At 46.1% G+C, this 21,593-nt stretch overlaps 1 protein-coding gene across 3 annotated transcripts in view; it reads left to right on the top strand.

Moving 5' to 3' along the window:
- The window catches only part of Ubox5 (U-box domain containing 5), a 34,375-nt gene extending 18,976 nt beyond the window's left edge, over nucleotides 1-15,399 (top strand). For 2 of the 3 annotated variants that reach the window (XM_034495385.2, XM_076929755.1), the window contains exons 2-6: nucleotides 3,225-3,388; nucleotides 5,196-5,290; nucleotides 6,788-7,985; nucleotides 10,397-10,555; nucleotides 14,715-15,399. In XM_034495385.2, coding sequence (XP_034351276.1) covers nucleotides 5,237-5,290; nucleotides 6,788-7,985; nucleotides 10,397-10,555; nucleotides 14,715-14,923 — 1,620 coding nt within the window. In that variant the 5' untranslated portion in view covers nucleotides 3,225-3,388; nucleotides 5,196-5,236 and the 3' untranslated portion in view covers nucleotides 14,924-15,399. Of the gene's footprint in view, nucleotides 1-3,224; nucleotides 3,407-5,195; nucleotides 5,291-6,787; nucleotides 7,986-10,396; nucleotides 10,556-14,714 lie in introns of all 3 variants that reach the window. The other variant, XM_076929756.1, reaches the window with a different exon arrangement.
- Nucleotides 15,400-21,593: the final 6,194 nt, after the last annotated feature.

The raw sequence follows: 21,593 nt of genomic DNA, 5'->3' as shown, positions 1-21,593 counted from the left end.
TTTTGTTTTTTGTTATTTTTAGATTGATTTATTTTATGCACGTATGTTTCTTGCATATATGTATGTGAATCACATGTGTACCTGATCCTTGTAGAGGTCAGAAGAAGGTGTTGGGTCCCCTGGAACTGGAATTAAGGATGGTTGTGAACACCATGTGTGTGTGCTGGGAATCAAACCCAGGTCCTTTGCAAGAGCAATAAATTCTCTAAACTGCTAAGCTAATGCTCTAGCCCCTTCTCCTTAAAGATTTTTTTATTTTTATGTGTATGAGTGTTTAGTGCACAGTGTATGAACCACATGTATGCCTGGTGCCTGAGGCATTGGATACCCTGGAACTGAAATTACAGATGGTTTTGAGCCACTTAGTATGGCTGCTGGGAATCAAATCACGATTCTCTAAAAGAAAGAATCAGTGTTCTAAACCACTGAGCCACCATCTTTCTAGCCACCCCACCCTCAACCCCAAGCCTTGCTGTTTTTGTTTGTTTAAGACAGAGTCTTACTATGTAATCCTGACTCTCCTAGAACTGCCTTTATCCACTGAGTATCTCACAGGCATATTCTTTGTGTCCTTTCCCCCCACCCCATTTCTTCCAAAGAGGCATTTTCTGATGAGAATAAATAAGGATAGATAGTCTGTTACAGAATTCTGAAAGTTCTAGTTAATACAGTAAAACAAGAGACAATAAGAATTATCATTTCAGAAGGCTTACTATTACTGATGTAAAATCCAAGAAAGCCAACCCAACATCTATTAAAATCAGTGAGTTCAAGCCTAAAGTCAGTAGTAGATTGCCTGATATGCATAAAGCTCAACTAGCACCACAAAAAAAAAAAAAAAAAATCCAAAAATAAACAAACATTGCATATAAAGGCCCTGAAGTGTGCATTTTCCTGTTTGTAGAATAACTGGCTCAAAAACTCATGGAAGGGGCTGGAGAGATGGCTCAGTGGTTAAGAGCACTGACTGCACTTCTAGAGGTCCTGAGTTCAAATCCCAGCAACCACATGGTGGCTCACAACCATCTGTAATGAGATCTGATGCCCTCTTCTGGTGTGTCTGAAGACAGATACAGTGTACTCATATATAATAAATAAATAAATCTTAAAAAAAAAAAAAAAAAACCTCATGGAAGTCAGCATGATGGTACATGCCTTTAACTCCACACTAGGGAGGTGGAGACTGAAGGATCATGAATTCAAGGCTAGCCTTGGCTATGTAGTAAGTTCAAGGCTAGCCTAGGGTTCTTTTTTTTTTTTTTTTTTTTTTTTTTTTTTGGTTTTTTGAGACAGGGTTTCTCTGTGTAGTCCTGGCTGTCCTGGAACTCACTCTGTAGACCAGGCTAGCCTCGAACTCAGAAATCCGCCTGCCTCTGCCTCCCAAGTGCTGGGATTAAAGGCGTGCGCTGAAGGAGAAGATCCTGATTGTACCTTAATGACATCAGGTTGCTTAGGAGAAACACTTACTTTAATATTGAGAACAAAGGAAACATTTCTCGTGGGTCTTAAAAGGAACATATCAGCTAGAGTAGAGAATGATCATTTTAACAATGTAAGAAAACCACATCCCACCTTACAAACTGGCTTCTACAGAACAGTTAGATAATGTGCACATGTGCTGTATGGCAAGGATCATGGTCATGACAGTGGCTAGATAGGCCAGGACACTGTCCAGAGAGTCAGCCTGAGGAAAGAGACAGCTTAGAAGAGCTGTGGCTGTTAGCTAACGTGTTGTACCACCTTGTGTCCTACTGTGCTGGTTGGTTTTTGGTCAACTTCACACAAGCTAGAATAATCTGAAAGAGGAGACCCTCACTTGGAAAAAAAATTGGGGGCTGGAGAAATGGCTCAGTAGTTAGGAGTACCAACTGTTCTTCCAGAGAACTCACCATATGGCAGGTTGTAACCATCTATAACTCCAGTCTCAGGAGTTTTGTCATGCCTTTTGGCTTTCATAGGAACCAGACATGTATGTGGTACATAGTTATACAAGCATGCATACATACATATATACATGCATACTCACTTACACATATAGGCAAAACAAACAAAAACAATCTCTAGCCAGCTGTGGTAGTGCACAGCTTTAATCTCAGCACTGGGGAGGCAAAGGCAGGTAGATCTCTGTGAGTTCTAGGCTAGCCCAGTCTACACAGTGAGTTCCAGAACAGCCAGAGCTTCATAGAGATTACTCTCTGGACAGTGTCCTGGCCTATCTAGCCACTGTCATGACCATGATCCTTGCCATACAGCACATGTGTACATTATCTAACTGTTCTGTAGAAGCCAGTTTGTAAGGTGGGATGTGGTTTTCTTACATTGTTAAAATGATTAAAAAAACAAAAAACCAAAAAAAGCCTCCATCAGGTTGGCTGGTAGGCAAGTCTGTGGGTCATTTTCTTGGCTGATAATTATTTGGGAGGGTATAGCCCACGGTGAGCAATACCAGCCCTGGGCAGGTGGTCTCAGAGAATATAAAAACTGTAAGCAGAGTAAGCCATAAAGAGAAAGCTAGGAAGCTGCATTCTGCCATGGTCTCTGCTTTGGTTCCTGCCTCCAGGTTACTGCTTAGTTTCTGCCCTGATTTCTCACAGTGATGGACTGTAATGTGGAAGTTAAGCCAAATAAACTCTTTTCTCCAGCAACAAGACCCACACTAATGAAGTGTCCTAGTCACTGGTCTGTTGCAGGGGGCGGGTTTCATCTGTGGTCATCATGGCAGGGAGCATGGTGGCAGGCAGGCAGGCAGGCATGGTGCTGGAGAAGTAGCTGAGAGCTCATATCTGATGTTTAAGTTACAGGTAGAGAAGTAGAGACAGACAGACTGGGCCTGGTCTGAGCTTTTGAAACCTACTACGGTAACACTACCTCGAAGGCCACGCCTTTTAATCTTTCCTAAACAGTTCCAATAACTGGGGACCAGCCATTCAATGAATGAACCTTTGGGAGCCAGTCTCATTCAAACCACTATATATAGCAACTAAATTATATTTTTAAATTTCCTAGTGCTAGGAATTGAATCTAGAGTTTTACAAATATTTGTCAATCTCTCTACTATTGAACTATATTTCTAGCCCTATTTTGTATTTTTTAAAGTTATTTGTGGTGCTTTAGATTGAACTCAGAGCCTCATGCATGCTAACTAGGCAAATAACTGCTCCACCGCTGAGTTATACCCACAGCCCTAAAATTGTGTTAATATGTTCCGCTTGTTTTTGCCACAGGTGAGGATCCTATCTAAACTTCTGAGAAAGCGATTGGGCATGAGATACGATCTGCCGAAGTCCCAAAGATCCCAGATCGGAGGCAAGAGATGGCACTCAGGCTGGCGATGAACATAATTTGATGCAGATGAACGGAATAGTCTCTATGTATTCCTTCCAACCCAGTGAGTGCTTGGAGAAAGGTAGTCTGTGTTTGGCGTCCTAGGCTCCTAGGCTTCAGTAATGGACTCATTGAGTTGGCCACCATTGACCAAGTTGGAGCAGCTTTATGAGCTGAGTGAGACTTTTGACCAGAAGGCTCTTACACAGGTCTAGAAAGGGCAGTGACAATGGGCAGGGCCCATTAAGGTTTCCCTCGAGGCTCAATCTAATGTATCAAGATTCCTGTGGTTCAGGGGCTGGGGATGTAGCTCATTTGGTAGAGTGCTTGCCTAGTGTGTAGGAGATCCTGATTTAATCTCCATTATCACAGAAACTGAGTGTGGTGGCGAGTACCTCCTGGACAGTAGAGATACCTTATCTCAAAACATAAAACAAACAAAAGAAGACTTCCACATTTCTGTAGCATACACTAGCTTTAAATTATATGTGTATGGTTTTCTTGCCTGCATGGTATGTCTTTGTACCACATGCATGCTTGGTGCCCAAAGAGGCCAGAAGTGTAAGCAAGCCATCATGTTGGTACCAGGATTGGAACCCAGGTTCTCTGGAAGAACAACCAGTACTTTTAACTTCTGAACCTTCTCTTAGAAGCCACCCTAGGATAGTAGAGGTGGCACTTGTCATCAAAGTCTGATAACCTGAAGTGTCTCCCCTTAGGATTCCCATAGTAGAATGAGAGAACCAGCTCCTGCCAAATTGTCCTGTCTTTCCCTCCCATACTGTGGCATATGTGAGCCATGCATGTACATACAGTAAATAAATAAATGTAATTTTACAATAGTTCTTTAAATGACAGAATTTAGTGGCCTGAGTTAAACACCTAGAACCCTGTAAAGGTAAAAGGAGAAAAAACTGTCCTGAACTGTCCTCCAACCTCCACATGCCTCACACACATCATCTTCATGCATACACAACAATAACTGTTCAAGTTAGAAAAAGGGAATCTGGTGTACTTATATAAATGGGCATATATGCTATGCTCATAAGGATTTCATGCAGTGAGGCTACCATGATAATACCCTCAGTCACTGCATAGATTCTATAAACCAAGAAAAATACCACAGCCAGCCTTCTCAGAAATAGTTGTGACTCTTCCAGGTGTTTTGTTTAAGAAGGAAACAGTTACACTGACAGGGTTAAGAGTACCTAGCACTGCTGTGATTGTCCTCTGTGACCCTGTCTACTCAGACTGCACCCCACATTTCTTTTATTGTGCTCTGTTGCTTGTATACTGTCTCCTTCCTATGGGCAAATGCTGTAGAACTGTTTTGCCATCAGCTAGAAGCCTGGCAGCTTTTGCCAACCTGTAGAACTTATTTTAGAAATTGACCTTCTCAAGTCTGGAGACATGGCTCAACAGTTAAAGGGACCTGGGTTTAATTCTCAGTACCCACAGTACCCACATAGAAGGCTGGCAACCTTCTATGACCAAGTTTCTCCTGATTTTTTTTTGATTCTTGCATGCCCCTGGTGCACAGACATACATTCAGGCAGGCACACACACACACACACACACACACACACACACACACACATACATACACACACACACACACACACACACACACACACACACGCTTAAAAATATGAGTTTTGGGTTGTTTGTTTGTTTGTTAAAATTTTTGCCTTCTTAACTTTTTAGTGAGTAATTTTCCAGCATCAACAGGGCAGGGGAAATGGTGTAGACTAGAAGAATGTACCAGAAGTTCTGCATCTGCCTATTTGCTCCTCTCTTAGATTCAATTCCTGAAAGTTTAAAACAATTTTAATATGTCTGGCTAATATTGTTTCACTTTTTTTTAAAAAAAGGCCGTTTCTGATGCTTGGAAGCTATCCTTTCATCCACAAAGATGGTAATAAATCTTTGCCTCCCACAGTTCAGACCAAGAATTCACTGCAACAAGGTAAGCCAAACAAATATATACACATATAATATGTTCTTTAGATTTTCCCCATTTCCTGGCTTGTATACTCCTCTCCTTAGATCCCACCAGGCAGCATTTGGACAAGTATTGGGCACTTCCCAAGAATCACAGAGCACTGTCACTCTGTGACTCGGTTGTCAAGTCCATTTAGCTGTGCCCTTTTGCCCTTTCCTCTCAGCCAAGCAGTATCGCCTGTGCCTGCCCGTCAGTGCACAGCAGAATTAGTCACTCAGGAGCATACTTCCCTCCCTTTCCTGCCTCTCCTTCCCTTTTCCTGTCGGTTTTTGTTGTTTTGTTGTTGTTGACTTGTTTTTGTTTTGTTTTTACGATTCATTTGCTTTTTCCAGGTGTTGTGGTGTATACCTTTAGTCTTAGCAGGAGGGAGGTAGAGAGTCAGGAGAATCTCTGAGTTCAAGGCCAGCCAGGTGCTGGGAACTGAACCTGGGCCCTCTCTGAAAGAACAGTGAGTGCTCTTAACCACTAGACAGTCCTCCAGACCTGTTTTTTGGTTTTTGTTTTTGTTTATGACAGAGTCTCATGCTGATCTGCAGAGCACAGGCTGACCTGTAAATCACTGTGTAACCAGGATGACTTGGAACTGGTCCTTCCTCACCCTCCCCAGTGTGGGGACTTAGAGGTGTGAACCATCACACACAGTATCATGCACTTTAATTTTTGGTTTGTTTTTGCTTGTTTGAGTCAAGGATTTCATGTAACCTTGGCTGCCCTCTGATTTGTTATATAACATAAGATGATTTTGAGCTTTGTACTGGGTTTTATGCCTTTAATCTCATAATCCCAGCACTAGGGCGGCAGAGGCAGGCAAATCTCTTGAGGTTTTCATGGCCAGCCCAGGCTATAGAGTGAGTTCCAGGATAGCCAGGACTACACAGAGAAACCTTGTCTCAAAAAACAAGAATAAAAGAAAGAAGAAAGAAGGTAAAGAAAAAAAGATCTTGACTTTCTGGTCATTCTGCTTTATCCAGTTCTGGCATATGCACCATGATGCCTTGCTTTTTAATTTTTAATAATGAGTCATGCTTGGGGATATTTCCCTTCAGTCTTTGACATGATATTGAATGCTTCCAAAAATTTGAGATAATTCAGTTTAACAAATAACATTTAAAAATTAAGAATTTAAAGTTTTCTTTAAAAATCAAGTTTTGCAGGGCTGGAAAGATGGCTCAGTAGTTAAGAGTGCAGACTGTTCTTCTAGAGGACCCAGATGCAATCTTTAGTACCCACATGGAGACTTACAACCATCTGATCTGAGACATCAGTTTCAGGGCATCTGATGCCCTTTTCTGGCCTCTATTGGTACTGCATGCATGTAGTGCACAAACTTTCAAGCAGAGGAAATACCAATATACGTAAAATAAAAATAAATATTAAAAAAGTATTTTTGTAAGTGACAAGTTTTGGAAGCCAGTTGTCTTCATTTGGATCAGTGTGTCTCCTGTTTGTCTTTACATCTAGGTGTCAGCTGATGGCTATGAAGTAGAAAATCTCATCTCTGAAGACCTCATAAAGAGAAGCCATGGCTTTAGAACAGAGTATTTCATTAGACCTCCAGTCTATGTGACAGTTTCCTTTCCCTTTAACGTGGAAATCTGTAGGGTTAACATAGATCTCACAGCTGGGGGAAGTCAGAATGTCACTGGCCTGGAATTATATACATCTGCCTTATCTAGCAGAGCCTCTCAGGATGCACAGGACTGCTGGACTACAGGCCCAATGGACACATCTGTCCCAGACAAGGAGGCCTTCACCTTAGTAGGCAAAGTCTTACTGAAAAACCAGAACCATGTGGTGTTCAGCCACAGGGGCTTCAAGGCCAGGCCACCTTTTAGCCCAATGGAAGTCACACTCCTCTCTCCTGCTGTTGTAGCCCAGGAACTCTGGAATAAAGGGGCTCTTTCCCTTAGCCATGTGGCCCACCTCAAGATCGGCATCACCCATGTGACAGGGAGTGGCATCTCTTGCATCAAGCGTTTAGAGGTGTGGGGTCAGCCAGCCAGGACCTGCTCTCAGGAGGTGATAAATAGTGTCTTGTTGACAGCCTCAGAAAGCTTGCCTCAGGACTCGGGTCTGCACCCTCCAGCCTTGCCCATGGAGAGTGACTATGACCCTGGAGGTCAATCTGAGGGCCAGCAGTCTTCCTGTACCTTACAGGACATGTCTGAGGTGGTTCGTGATGTGCCAGAGGAGTTCCTGGATCCTATCACCCTGGAGATCATGCCATGCCCCATGCTGCTGCCTTCAGGCAAGGTCATTGACCAGAGCACTCTGGAGAAGTGTAACCTCAGTGAAGCTGCTTGGGGCCGAGTGCCCAGTGACCCTTTCACAGGGCTAGCCTTTACGCCACAGTCCCAGCCCCTACCTCATCCTTCCCTGAAGGCCCGGATCGACCGTTTCCTCCTCCAGCACTCTATTTCAGGCTGCCACCTGCTTGGGAGAGCACAGACTCCATCCGCAATGGTCCCTTCTATCATTACCCTGCCCTCACGGAAAAGGAAGACAGAGCGGGCTGAGCACAGCTCACACTACAGCCTTGGCATGGATGCTTCTTCCTCTGCCACAAGCCCTTTACTTTCACCCACTACCTCAGAGCCGACTGCCAAGAAGATGAAAGCCGCCAGTGAGCTCGGCCTGACAGACATGGACTGTTCATCAGGTAACTCACTCTTTTGTGGTCAGGGCCGTCATCCCTGCCCTTCCTGCTGACATGATGCCACGGTCCTTGACTTTAAGCTTTACTAGGTTAGATTTAGGAGGCTGGAGACCATGCCTCTTCCTTCTCATTTTTGTAGGGAGTCTCAGTTTTTTGTTTTTTGTTCTTTAAGATTTATTTATTTATGTATTTTATGAATAGGAGTGTTTTGTCTGCTTGCACACCTACATATCAGAAGAGGGCATCAGATCCCATTATATATACTTGTGAGCTGCCATGTGGGTGCTGGGAATTGAATCCAGGACCTCTGGAAGAGCAGCCAGTGCTCTAAACCTTTGAGCCATCTCTCCAGCCCCAAAGCATCTCAGTTTTGTCTTTGACCCATAGATAACCTGGAAACCCCAAAGGATTATGTGTGTTCTCTTATTATTCTGAGATATCTTTTTTTTTTTTTTTTTTAATTTTGTTTGTTTGTTTCTTTGTTTGTTTAGAAAGAAGGCTTCACTCTGTAGCTCAGGCTAAAGCTTAAATGTTTGTGATAGATCATCTTATTGGTGAACTTGCCTGCTTTGTGTTTTCTGGAAAGAGCAATGCTTTTTCCTACCTTGAATCCTCCATTTAGACCTGCTGGGAGGAGAAGCAATAGGTTCCTTAAAGCAGACCATGTCTTCTTTTTTGGAACCTTCTGTATGTCATGTGCCTGGATGCCTTTGGGGTGCTGTCTTGTCTTCCCAGAGGAGATGGAAGGAAGTGCATTGTGATTTCCCCCTGCCTCCCTTATCCATGAGGAGACACAACACACAAGAAAGTGGAAAGGTGTGAGGATGGAGGCCTGCCCCTCAGGAAGAGAACATGGTTGGTAAATGTGAGAGTGAGTTGTACTGTTGCTGAGTATGAGATGTCAGCGGCATGTCTTCCTGCCTCCTGCTGACGTCACAGGGATTCCCGGGATCGGCATCCCAGCCACCACCTGAACAGAGCAGCCCTGGCCTGCTTTGGAAATGTCTAGCAAACCATGTTAACTTTTTAAGACTGACAAGACAAGACTTTTGTTTGTTTGTTTGGTTGGTTGGTTGGTTGTTTGGTTGGTTGGTTTTGGCTTTGAGACAGGGTTTCTCTGTGTAACTCTGGCTGTCCTGGAACTTGTTCTGTTGACCAGGCTTGCTTCAGACTTGGAGATCCACCTGCCTCCCGTGTGCTGGATTAAGATGTGCAGCACCACTGCCCCTCTCTAAGGGTTTTAAAGATGACTTTGTTGTTGTTTTTGTTTGAGGTAGGGTAATCTTAGTCAACTCAGGCTAGCCTGGAATTCTGTATTACTAGGGTGCCTTTGAACTCCGGATCCTCCTACCTCCACTTCCCAAGTACTAGGATCACAGTCGTGTGCCACCATAGTGAGTCAAACACACACTCCTCCTTTCATTGTCCTGGTTGCCAGATGGATCCCTTACAAGTTTTTCTTAATTACTTTCCACTTTTTAAAAGGTTTTATACATTTTATTATTACTAGTATTATTATCATTGTTATTGTGTGTGTTACTTATTCTTTTCCTCTATGGATTCTGGGGATTGAACTTGGGTTGTCAGGGCTACGTGACCAGCAAGCTCAAGGCATCTGCCTTTTTCTACCTCCTCAGCACCAGGGTTCCAGGTGTGTTCCCCTGCACCTGGGGTTGTGGCACAGATTCTGGGAAATGGACTCAGGTCTGCATGCTTTTGCTGAAAGTACTTTACTCACAGAGCCAGTTCCCTAGCACTTGAGCCTTTTTATTTTTATTTTTTTAAATCAGAAAAGTATGGTAGCAAATGCCTGTAATTCCAGCATTTGAATCTAAGAGGTAGAGGCTGAAGAATCAACATGGGTTTGAGGCCATCTTGAGCTACATAGTGATAACCTTATCTCAAAAAACCAAGAGGAAAACAGGAGGAAGTCAGCTGAGGCAGAGGATAGAGTCTGATAGGGGCCGTCCAGAGCTGCTGTCTGCTTGTCTCATCGTCTCCTTGGCCATCAGGAAGGCCTTGTGAACTGTAACACGGGGCCTTGGGGTGTAGCTGAGTGAGTGGTAGAGTGACTGGCTGTCTAGAAGGCACAATTTTCAGGCTATATTCTCAGAACCATAAAACAAATGAGGGAAGAAAGGAGGTAGGTGCAGTTCTGCCTGAAGCCTCAAGATGGCTCTGTCCTGCACAACACTTTGAGGAGCTGCGTGAGGAGCCCAGAGTTTCCCCAGCAGAGATGGGAAGGAGTTGTCAGGGCTCCCAGGACTTGACTCCCTTGTTGTGTCATTACCATCCCGGGGATGTTATACTCAGTGTCTGAACTTGAAAGAGTCATTTTCTGCCTCCAAGGACTTGTGGCAATTTCTCTTTTGCTGAGTTTTCCTGGATATTATGGTGTGTGCATCTCTCAACAGGTCCAGTGTCCCATGAGCAGAAGCTGTCACAAAGTCTGGAAATTGCCCTGACTTCCACCCTTGGCTCCATGCCTTCCTTCACTGCCCGGCTCACCAAGGGGCAGCTCCAGCTGGGCACAAGAGGGAGCAGTGCTTACAGGAGGCCAGCCACCAGCTCCGGTAATCTTCAGAGGTCTAGCATCTGCCTGTGCTGAATACTGGACCTAGTCCTTCAGGATCTGTGGGCCTGCACAGCCCACTCTCTTACTGCAATCCCCACTCTCTCTTGTCGTCTCCAGAAGGAGAGGAAGGGCTGCATGGGACTCATGGGCAAGCCCTTTAGTTAGCCCTGTCACTCTGTGGACCAGAGCCTGGCTACCTTTGCTACAGGTTTCTGTTTTGACTATTTTGACATGGGGTCTTTGCTGACCTTGAACTTTCCAGTTCCCAAGTGCTGGGGTTACAGCTGAAGCCCACCACACCAGGCTACAATGGACTGCATAGTCCTCTCCTGGGACACAGATGCTCCTTTTCTGTTTCCTGACCTTCTCATCTGATAGCTGGGTATTCTATGTACATGGGAAGAAAGGTTGAGATCTCAGATTTCATCTTCTGCCTTCTTGGCAACATTTTTATCATTGTACTAGAAAAACACAGCAGTAATTACTGAGACACACCCTCACCCTCCCCCAAAAGTAACCTAGGATTATACTGCATGTTAGATACAAAGTGAGGAACTTACTGGGTTTCTTTTCCTCTTCTTTCATTTGTTTTATGCATATGAATGTTTTAGCTGTATGTATGTCTGTGTACCATGTCCGGGCCTAGTAGAGTTCCAAAGAAAGGTTAGGTATCCTGAAACTGGAGTTACAGGTAGTTGTGAGTCACCATGTAGGTGCTGGGAACCAAACCCAGGTCCTTTGCTAGAACAGCCAGTGATCTTTAATCACGAAGCCATCATCTCTCCAGTCGTATGTCCCTCCCCCACGCCCTTTTTAAACAAAGGACAAGGTGGAGCCTGGTAGGGCTGATGGAAGGCCCTTGGCTCCCTGATGATGCAAAGGTTGTCCCTCCTGTTGTCATCTGGAGTTCCACTTCACTACTGCCACTCTGACTATTTCTTCCTATATCCAGCAACACGTCTTTCAAAGTGCCCAGTGGAATGAGGCTTGCGGCTGCTTGTCCACTAGCATCCAGGGATGTGATTGGCCAGCCTTTCCTGCCTTCAGCCATTTCTTTTCACTTTGCATTGAGAGAATCTCTCCCATGGAGAGCCCTCATCTAATACTGACCTTTCGGCTTCTACTTCTCCTGCTGCTCCTCCCTGACAGCTGCTGGGACCCCTGCCATTGACATCTCCAGCACCTACTCTAACTCCGAACTGTGCTGCCTGTCTTCCAAAGCTCTCCTCCCCTGCACTCCCTCAGCCCATGTTGGTAAAGAGCCTGGTTTCCACTTGTCAAACCTTCAACATGGAAGTAGTCAGTTTGTCCTTCAGTGTCTTCTTTCTGACAACATTCATTATAGGTCCTTTTTGTACACATGTGGAGGTCAAAAGATGACTTTAAGAAGTTGGCTCTCCCCCACTGTGGACTCCAGGGCTGGAACTCAGGTTGTCAGGCTGAGCCATCTCTTCATTCTCTTTTGCACTTTCCTTTGCTGTAGTTCTGAGATACACCCTGGTACCAGCTCTGCAGCCTTTCCCTGGCCCATGCAGAACTCATTAGCTCCCATAGCTGCTTTGCCCACCATCCCCATCGTCCACAGCCTCGTTGTCCTTATGTAGTCAGATTCTTTTACAGCTATAGATCACAGTGTTCACTTAATTCACATGGCATTAGTCAGAGCCCAGCGTCCCATATCTTCTTTCCTCTTGATCATACCAGCATTTCTGCATATTTATTTATTTATTTATTTTGCTTTAATGATCTTTGTTTTCTGTCTCTGAAATTGTTCAAGGCTTTAGCTATTAATGGGGTTTCCTGTTGGTGCTAAAGGCAGTTGGAGCCCTTTCTATATTTCTCTGTGTAGCTTTAGCAGTGCTTGACCTAGCTCTGAAGACCAGGCTGGCCTCAAACTCACAGAGATCACCTTGCCTCTACTTCCCAGGTGCTAGGATTAAAGGCACACACCACCACTGCTCAGACCATGTATATTTTTGTGCTGTGCCAGGTATGTGTTAGGACAGGGGAAGTACCAGTTGATAGAGTGCTTGCCTACCATGTACAAAACCCTAAGCCAGTGTCACAGCAATTAGCCTAGACTTGATACTTTGTTTCTATAGGCCCAGCACTTGGTACAGGCATTAAAATTAGCCTGAAATACTTATGCCCAGTCTCAGAGAGAGAAAGAGAGAGAGAGAGAGAAAGAAAGAATCGGGTCCATTCCTGCAGTCCTAGCACTGATGGAGATCCTTCTGTTTCAGACGACCCTGCTCCTCCATGCAGTCTCCATGTTGGATGCTTCTGAGGTCATCGGCACCATGAGAACTCTTTTTTTTTTTTTTTTTTTAAACAGCCTTTTGTTTTTTTGAAATAGGGTTTTACTTAGTTAGGGTTTTATTGCTGTGAACAGACACCATGACCAAGGCAACTTTTATAAAAGACAACATTTAATTGTGGCTGGCTTACAGGTTCAGTCCATTATCATCAAGGTGGGAACATAGCAGTGTTCAGGCAGGCATGATGCTGGAGGAGCTGAGAGTTCTACATCTCATTCCAAAGGCAGACAGGAGAAGACTGACTTCCAGGGAGCTAGGATAAGGGTCTTTTATTTTCTAAAGTTTTTTTTTTTTTTTTTTTTTTTTAAAGATTTATTTATGTATGTGACTCCACTGTAGCTGTCTTCAGACACAACAGAAGAGGGCATCAGATCCCATTACAGATGGTTGTGAGCCACCATGTGTTTGCTGGGAGTTGAACTCAGGACCTCTGGAAGAGCAGACGGTGCTCTTAACTACCGAGCCATCTCTCCAGCCCTAGGATGAGGGTCTTAAAGCCCATGTCCACAGTGACACACCCACTCCAACACGGGCACACTTCCTAATAGTGTCACTCCCTGGGCTAAGCATATTCAAACCATCACAGGGTCTCACTCTGGACCCTAGGTTGGCTTCAGACTTGCAGTGATTCTTCTGCCTCAGCCTCCCATGTGCTAGGATGATAGACATGCCCTATCTTACTACGTAGCTCTGGATGGTGTGTTATTTGCTATGTAGTCCTTGAACTTAAAGGCAGTCCTCCTGCTTCAGCCTACCCACCTTCATTCCCAGAGAATCCTTGGAGACTTGGAGACTAACTTGTAGCCTGATATATGCAGGGGCAGACAGGAGACCCTGTGTCAAGTCTGAAGGGCCAGGACTCTGACTTTCACACCCCAGCCAAGGCACACATAGACCAGGACTCACAAAGATTTAAAAGATCAGAGTGGGCTGGAGAGATAGTTCAGTGGTTAAGAGTACTTGTTCTTAGAACCTGGGTTCAATTCCCAGCATCCAAATGATGGCTCACAACCATCTGTACATCCAGGAGATCTGATACCACTCCTGCCTTCTGTGGGCACCAGGCACACGCATAGTACAGTGGCAATGGCATATATGCAGACAAAGCACTCATACACATAAAACTAAATATTTTTTAAAGAAAGCAAGGCTGGAGTTAAGAATTTCCAAGCCAGGAATAGTAGCTTGCAGCTATAGTCCCAAGCCCACAAGGGGCTGAGGGAAGATGATCCTAAGTTCAGGATCAACTTGAAAAAAAGACAAAAACAAGGAATTTTTACAAAGTGACTTAACTTGGGGTCTCCCAAGTCACTGAAGAGTGAGCTTTGAAAACAGGCCAGCCTGGCCTCCGTGTTTCCTAGAGTTGAGGAGAACAGCTTTTTCAAACTAAAATCACTAGGAAGGAGGAGCCACAGGAGTAGAGACCAGAGCTGCTCTCACTTAGAGACTTTGAGGGAATCTCTAGTGGGGCTGCCTGCCCAAGGCCAGAGCAGGTCAAGGGATCACGGGGTCAGAGGCAGCCACTAAGAGATCAAAGCTGCAACTGTTCTGACTGTCCTGGTAATTGGCCCACATTCTGCTTTTTGCTTTCCTGACAGCTTCTCTTGGCAGGGTAAGCTTGTACCTTGTGCTAGCTTTGGCACTTTGTTTGGGAGAGCAGGGGACAGGCCTGGTCCTGTTGTGCACTGTATTCAGAAGCCAGTTCTTAAACACTCATACACAGCACCAAGGTAAAGATGGCAGGTAGATGGGAGGCTTGCTTTGTTCCAACTGCCAGGAGCAAAGCTTGCACTGAGGAACCACTTCACCTAACCTTGCCTCATTTTCCTGACTCACTAGAGCATCCAAGGAGTGTTTCTGGCCCAGAGTGTGCCTCCTGCAAACGAGCATTTTCTTCCTACTCCACAAATGAGCCTGTGTACCAGCTGCCCTGTGGCCACCTTCTGTGCCGACCCTGCCTGAGTGAGAAGCAGCGCTCCCAGCCCATGATGTGCACAGCCTGCCAGCAGCCAGTCACCAGCCAGGATGTGCTGCGGGTCCATTTTTGAGTGACAAGCCTCAACTGGAGAAGCCCCATTTTGGGGGAGACCTGAAGGTGGAGGAAGCAAGAACAGGATCCCAGTGCCTCTGTCCTCTCCTGGGCTGGAATACCTCATGGTGTGTTATGGGGACTGGGTAGGGACCTCCCACTCCTGCTTAGGCAACAACAGGATAATAAAGCCATAGGGCTGGGCTGGGGAAGACATCCCTATTCTTCCTGGCCTAGCTTGCCACTTCCCAACCAGAGCCAGCCCCAGCTGTTGAGGAGCACCCCCTGATGCCCCCGTGTTATCTGCATACAACCTTGTAACGGAGCTTTGTGGATGGAGCTCAACAGACGGTGACTTGGGACCTCACACAGCCTTCTCTGCCTCAGGGTCACTCAAGTGGACCATGGTAGGGGCTGTTAAGCACATGAGTTATCCATGTGTACCCTACCCCTGCAGACACTTGCAGCCTTAATAAAGTGACAGTTGACATTCAATGAGGATTCCTCCTGGCACACAGAACAGGACAGCCATATGCAATTGCTTGCACCGGGTAGACAAGGGTTCAGATCTGTCCAGCGTGGGTGTTGGTGTCAAGGAAAAGCGAGTAGCTCCCCTCAGGCCAGGAGCCAGAGTTGCTCCTGGAGCCACTCTCCAAGGGAGAGAATTCCTGTTCCATATGTAGCCCACTGCAAGAAAAAACTTGTTTATAGGAAACGCTTTTAACAAAATCTGTATATGTGTGTAGGCACATGTGTGCCCTGGTGCGTCTATGGAAATCAGTGCTCCAGGGATCAGCTCACTCTTTCCAACCATATGACTCCCAAAACCTCTCCTTTACCCTCGGAGCCACCTCTTGGATCCCTAGGCTACATTTTTTTTCCTTTCCTTCCTTATGGAGTCCCAAAGAAACAAATTGCATATAGCTCTGCTGGCCCTGTAGAGCTTCCAGCCAGTAGACGACACCTGTGCAGGACCTCACAGTCCTGCTCCCTTCCGGCCATTCTGCTCCGTCTGTGAGATAAATCACAGCCCCTTGACCCACTTGTTGTCTCCCCTTGGTTGCCAGGGCTCAATCCCAAGATTCAGGGAATCTGCTTTCAGAGCTCCTAGGAGATGTGTCCGTAGAGGTAGCCAGTAGGGGAATGTCACCTCCTTCTTCCTACACATACCAGTGCCTGTTGGGCTTCAGCCTTCGTCTGAAACGCTAGGGTCTGTGTGGACAAGCCACCCTGCACTCCTGGTGGCTCCCGCACACCCCACTCTATGCCTGAGCCTCCCTTCTGGGTATTGTGTTCTTGGCCCATGCAACTACAGAGGGCTTGGTTTGGGGGTCCTTACCTCTCCATAACCTATCATGGTCTCTGGAGTGGCCCACTTCCTACTCAGCCTTTACACCTCTATATGAGTACCGGAAGCCATCCCTGCCCCCCTCCCACTCCCAACAGCCCCCACACTGCTGCTTCTCTGCAGCTCTACCAGAGTTACCTGGCCTACTCTATTGGAAAACTAGGTCTGGGAGTCCCTGGGGTAGGCTAGAGATACACTGAGTCCAGGGCAGGGGGAGCCACTCCTACATCATAAACGTGATTAAATTTTCTGACCCTGCCCCCATGGAAGAGCTCTTTTTCTTCATCCGATACCAGAAACGTTATAATCTTCCTTAGAATACATGAATGAAAGCTGGGTGTGGTATAAGTTTGTAAATACAAATATCTGAAGGACTGCTGTGAGTTCAAGGTCAGCCCTGGCTACATACTTTCATGTCTCAAAGACACTGAAATAAAAATATATTTGGCCCCGTGGACATTTTATTTCTCAGAGGCTGGGCCTGGGGCCAGGCACAAAACAGCTTCCTTGCTCAACATCATTGATAAAGAAGATGCAGCTACAACATTGCCTCCACCTGGCAGCCTTCCAGAGATGACGTGTCCTTTGCCTATTAATAGGGTCATATACTCAATGAAGGCACAAGGCCTGAGACACGTGGCACTGGGGTCTTCTGAGAACAGAAGCCGGGTGGCTTGAGGCCTAGAGGTCCACAGCAGCTCAAGGTTCTGGGTCTTCATTCCCTAAGTTAACGGGTGAGGCCTGATCAGCTGCCTGATGGGGCCAAGGCTCTGACCCTCAGCCACTCCCTGAGCTGCTAGGAAGGAGGATCTGTCAGAATTAGTCCTGGAGGTAGAAGAAATAGAAGAACCAGATAGCCAGGAAGAAGACCAGCAACTGCTCGCTGTTGACTGAGAAGCCCTGCTCCCTGCAGTGGGTCACCTGGGCCCTGCAGTCGCTAGGTCCGGGGACTGAGTAGGATTGCCCAGCCTCACACTCGTTCTTCTTACAGTTCTCCATTTTGAGGCTGCTCAGCTGCTGGGCTCCTTTCCATTCCCCAGGAAACAGGGTCCTCTGACGCTCCAGTTCCTGTAACTAGGTCTCCAGACAAAGAGACCAGCCTCCCACTGCCAGTGGCATTGTGACGCAGACCTGAGTTCCATTGTGATGGCCACTGGGGTGGAGTGGGTTCCTGTGGGCTGGTCTTCTCCCACAGAGCCCCCTTATGCATTCTTGAAGGAGGACTTAGCCACAGCTTCCCCCACTCTGCTCCCTATTGAGGCCCACTGCCGGCTCACCTGGCCTCCAGGGCCCTGGCACGTGCAGCATCTTCTCTGTTTCTGAGTGGAAATGGAGAGCCAGGTTTAGAACTAGCCAAAGCCGTACTGTTCAAAAACAGTCACCTTTCATTCCTGGGTGATTAAGATAAAATCTGGGAGTCATGGCTCACGCTTGTATTCCCAACCCTTTATGCATTTGAGGCCAGCCCGGGCTACAGAGAGAAGCCTTGTCTCCAAAGGAAGCAAATTGGATTCACATTCCTACTGTCACCAGCCAGCCACGTTTCATTGAGGCCACTAGACTGGACAGTTGAGCTACAGACCAATTCTACTGTCACAGTTAAGCATGATCACAATGTGAGGCCAAGATATGAATGTTAGACTGGTGTGCTCCATAGAAACCCTTCTAGGAGAGAAGACCCCTACATAGAGGAGAGAACACAGGATGGCTTGAACCTCTGCTAACCAGTGACCGTCTGGGGCTCCACTTGTTGAAGTGGCTCTCTTGCCACCCCTCCCCCAACCCCATCCTTAGGATGGAGCCCAAAGTCTCATTCATTCTAGGCAAGTGCAAGTGATCCCCCGACCCCATGAGACATCCTTATAATTTGCCCAGAAGAGAGGATTTCCAGGAGGCCACAGAAGTAAAGATAAGAGAGGGACAACTTGTCACAGTGGCTAGTATCTTCTAGCAACAAGACAGTGCTGTACAGCCCGACTCAAAATATTTTGTCTCTTCAAACACTTCTATTAAAACAAAACAAAACAAAAAAGCCCTTCTCACTGTGCACCTGTGCTGGGGAATCAAATCCCAGGCCTCAGGCACAGGAGGCAGGTAAGCTGCAAGCACTCGGAGGCAGAGGCAGGTAGGTCTCTAGGTTTAAGGCTAGCCTGGTCTACACAGCAAGTTTTAGGACATCCATTTCAGGACTGGATAAAGTGACGCTGTTCTTTCCTGAAGAAAGGGAAGGAGGGAGGGAATGAACTGCTCAGGGCACTAAACTAATTTTAAAAATTAGAATAAGGGCTGGAGAGACGGCTCAGCAGAGCACTGGAGGCTCTTGCAGAGAGAGCCTAGGTTTGACCCCCAGCACCCACGAGGCAGCTCAAAACTATCTGTAACTCCAGTTTCAGGGAGGTTCAATGCCCTCTTCTGGCTTTTAAGGTCACCAGACAAAAATAGTGCACAGACAGACAGATAAACCCTCATACACATAGAATAAAAAGGGTTAAAATAGAAAAAAATCCTTTATAAAAAATTTCTGTTCTACCAGAAAGCAGAATAGGCAGCTTGGGCTGGTCCTTTGGGGACTAAGGAGCCATATTACCTCCATGGAGGGACCATCTACATCCAGACTATAGACTCAAGAACAGGTGACATACATGATTTTATGCATATTAGGAAGTTATGAATACCTTGAAGGGCTGCATGTTTTAAAAACCTTTGTATTTCAATGCTTAAAAGAGAGCTGAGGTAGGCTGGAGAGATGGTTCAAAGGTTAAGAGCACTGACTGCTTGTCCAGACGTCCTGCGTTCAATTCCCAGCAACCACATGGTGGCTCACAGCCATCTGCAATGGGGTCTGATGTCCTCTTCTGGTGTGTCTGAAGAGAGCAATGGTGAACTTATAATACATTAAATAAATAAATAAATAAATAAATAAATAAATAAATAAATAAATAAATAGCTGAGGTACTTCCCTGGATTTGATGCCCAACATCACACACAGAAAGAAGAGGAGGAAGAGGAAGAGGAGGAAGAGGAGGAGGAGGAGTGTACAGAGGGTGATGTCCTTGGCCGTGTGGGATGTGTTTTATGTGAATTATTTAATTAAGACAGTTGAGTGGTCACCCTTAGACCCCATCTGTACTGCCTACACTGGTCTGTGGAAGTATCACTGGCCACTATCTAAGGTTGCTTCTCAACCTTCCCAATGCTGTGACCCTTTAACATTGCGCCCCATCTTGTGGGGACCCCAACCATAAAATTGTTGTTGCTACTTCATAACGAATTTTGCTACTGTTATGAATTGTAAAGTAAATGTGTTTTCCAGAGGTCTTAGGTGACCCCTGTGAAAGGGTCATTCTACCCCTAAGGGGTCATGACCTACAGGCTGAGAACCACGATCTACAGGAACTTCGACATGAGTCCATATCCTCCATGAAGGTATGGAAGTCAATAAACTCTCTGTAGCTTCAGGCCTCATGAAAGTGGGTCCATCTCCTGGTACAGTGTGAGTGGAAGGGTACTCACCATGTGGTCACTGGGAGGAGGATGTTTCAAGGTTCTTAGATTGTGTCGAGGGGTCATGGGTGTCAGGATTCTGATGAGGCAGGCTTGTCATGTTTCATGGAGACTCCAGGCGTGTGATAAAACTGCATCACTGGAAACGCACATGTGATTTGGTGCCCGGCGAGCCCCATATGGCTCTGGTGGAATTTGAAGGCACGAAGATCAGAAGGACTGGAAGACAGCAGTTCCAGAAATAATTTATGACTAAGAAGGTTGAACTGGGGTAACTCTCGAAAAGACATGCCAGGCATAGCGGCAACTGCCTTTAGTACCAGCACTCTGAAGGCAGAGGAAGTCAGAGCTCTTAACAGAGTTCCAAGCCAGCTTGGTTCACGTAGCAAGTTCTAGGCCAGCTAGGCTTACATAGTCAGACTCTCCAAAAGGGGTTGGGAAAGGACTCGGCAGTTAACTCCAGTTCCAGGACATCTGATGCCATCTTCTGACCTCTGTGGGTGCCAGGCATGCATGTGGTGCACATACATATATGCACACAAAATACTCATACATAAGATACAAAACTAAATCTGAAAAGGGGAGGGAGGAAGGGCAGAAGTCTGAAGAAATAGCCCAGTGGTTAAAAGAATTCACTACTCTTCCCCAATATCCTAATTCAGCTCCCAGCATCCCGTCAGGTGGCTCACAAACACCTGTAACTCTACCCTCTAACTTCAGTGCCTCTTCAGGTACCTGGCTTCACAAGAGGGGGACACACACGTACACACATACCTAAAAAATAAGGTTGTTCTTAATAGTTATAAGGTTAAATGCAGAATATCAAATGGGTTAGACAGTAGCTCCAAGCTGGTCTCTCCCTCCCAGGGCCCTCCTTGTCTCTTGGCACCCTCTCTTTGGGTCCAGGGCCCAGACATTAGCCATGACTCAACCGATAAAATGCAATCCCATGGCTCATTAATTAGGAAGTCTGTAATTAGCCTGTCTGGGAGCCTCCAGAGAGAGCCCCTTTCACCTGCCTTCCTCCCTCTCACCCAGGGGATGAGCTCAGACAGGGGAGCTTTGCCCCTGAGACCGGAAGAGGGGAATGAGACCATGAGCAACAGGGGAAATTAGATGCTGGCGCACACACTTATGTGTGTGATGTCTCAGAGAGGTCACCAATAATGAGACGATAGAAATGAGCTGAGCTGCCTGAACCTCAAAGTTTCCTCCAAGAAACCCAGAGGGAGACGGGGCATGGCCCAGGCCAGCTGCTCCAGCCTCTGCTAGAGGAAGCTGAGGCTGCAACCATTTTAATTTTTGATACAGAGTCTTGCTCTACAGCTCTGGCTGGCCTAAAACTCACTATGTAGACTTCAAATTCAACCGAACCAACAACAAAACCAAACGAAAACCCTGTACAGCCTGACTGGAGGGATGGCTCAGTTGAGAGCACTGGCCATCAACTGGAATCAAACCTAGGTCCTCTGGAAGAGCATCCAGATAAGTGCTGGGTGGGTCATCTCTTCACCCCCAGCAATGATTGACAGCTTTGTTCTGTTACAATAAAAATCCTCAGGAGGTCAATCAAAATGGCTCAATTGGCAAATGCTGGCCTGATGACTTGAGTTTGGTTCCCAGAACCCATAAAGTAGAAGGAAAGAACCGACTCCACAAAGTTGTCTTCCAAACTCCATATGTGCGCACGCACTCACATCGCACACACATGTAATAGTGATGAATAAAAATGAAGATAAATTAAAAAAAAAACAATTTTATGAAACTGTTAGTGTGTTCAGGCAATGGCTTTGAGAGTAGCCTAACTTTCTGAGCCATGTTGCTCAGTCACTAGGCT

The sequence above is a fragment of the Arvicanthis niloticus genome, chromosome 2, assembly GCF_011762505.2.
Source record: "Arvicanthis niloticus isolate mArvNil1 chromosome 2, mArvNil1.pat.X, whole genome shotgun sequence".
Taxonomy (NCBI): domain Eukaryota; kingdom Metazoa; phylum Chordata; class Mammalia; order Rodentia; family Muridae; genus Arvicanthis; species Arvicanthis niloticus.
This window is presented reverse-complemented; position numbering and strand designations above follow the sequence as displayed.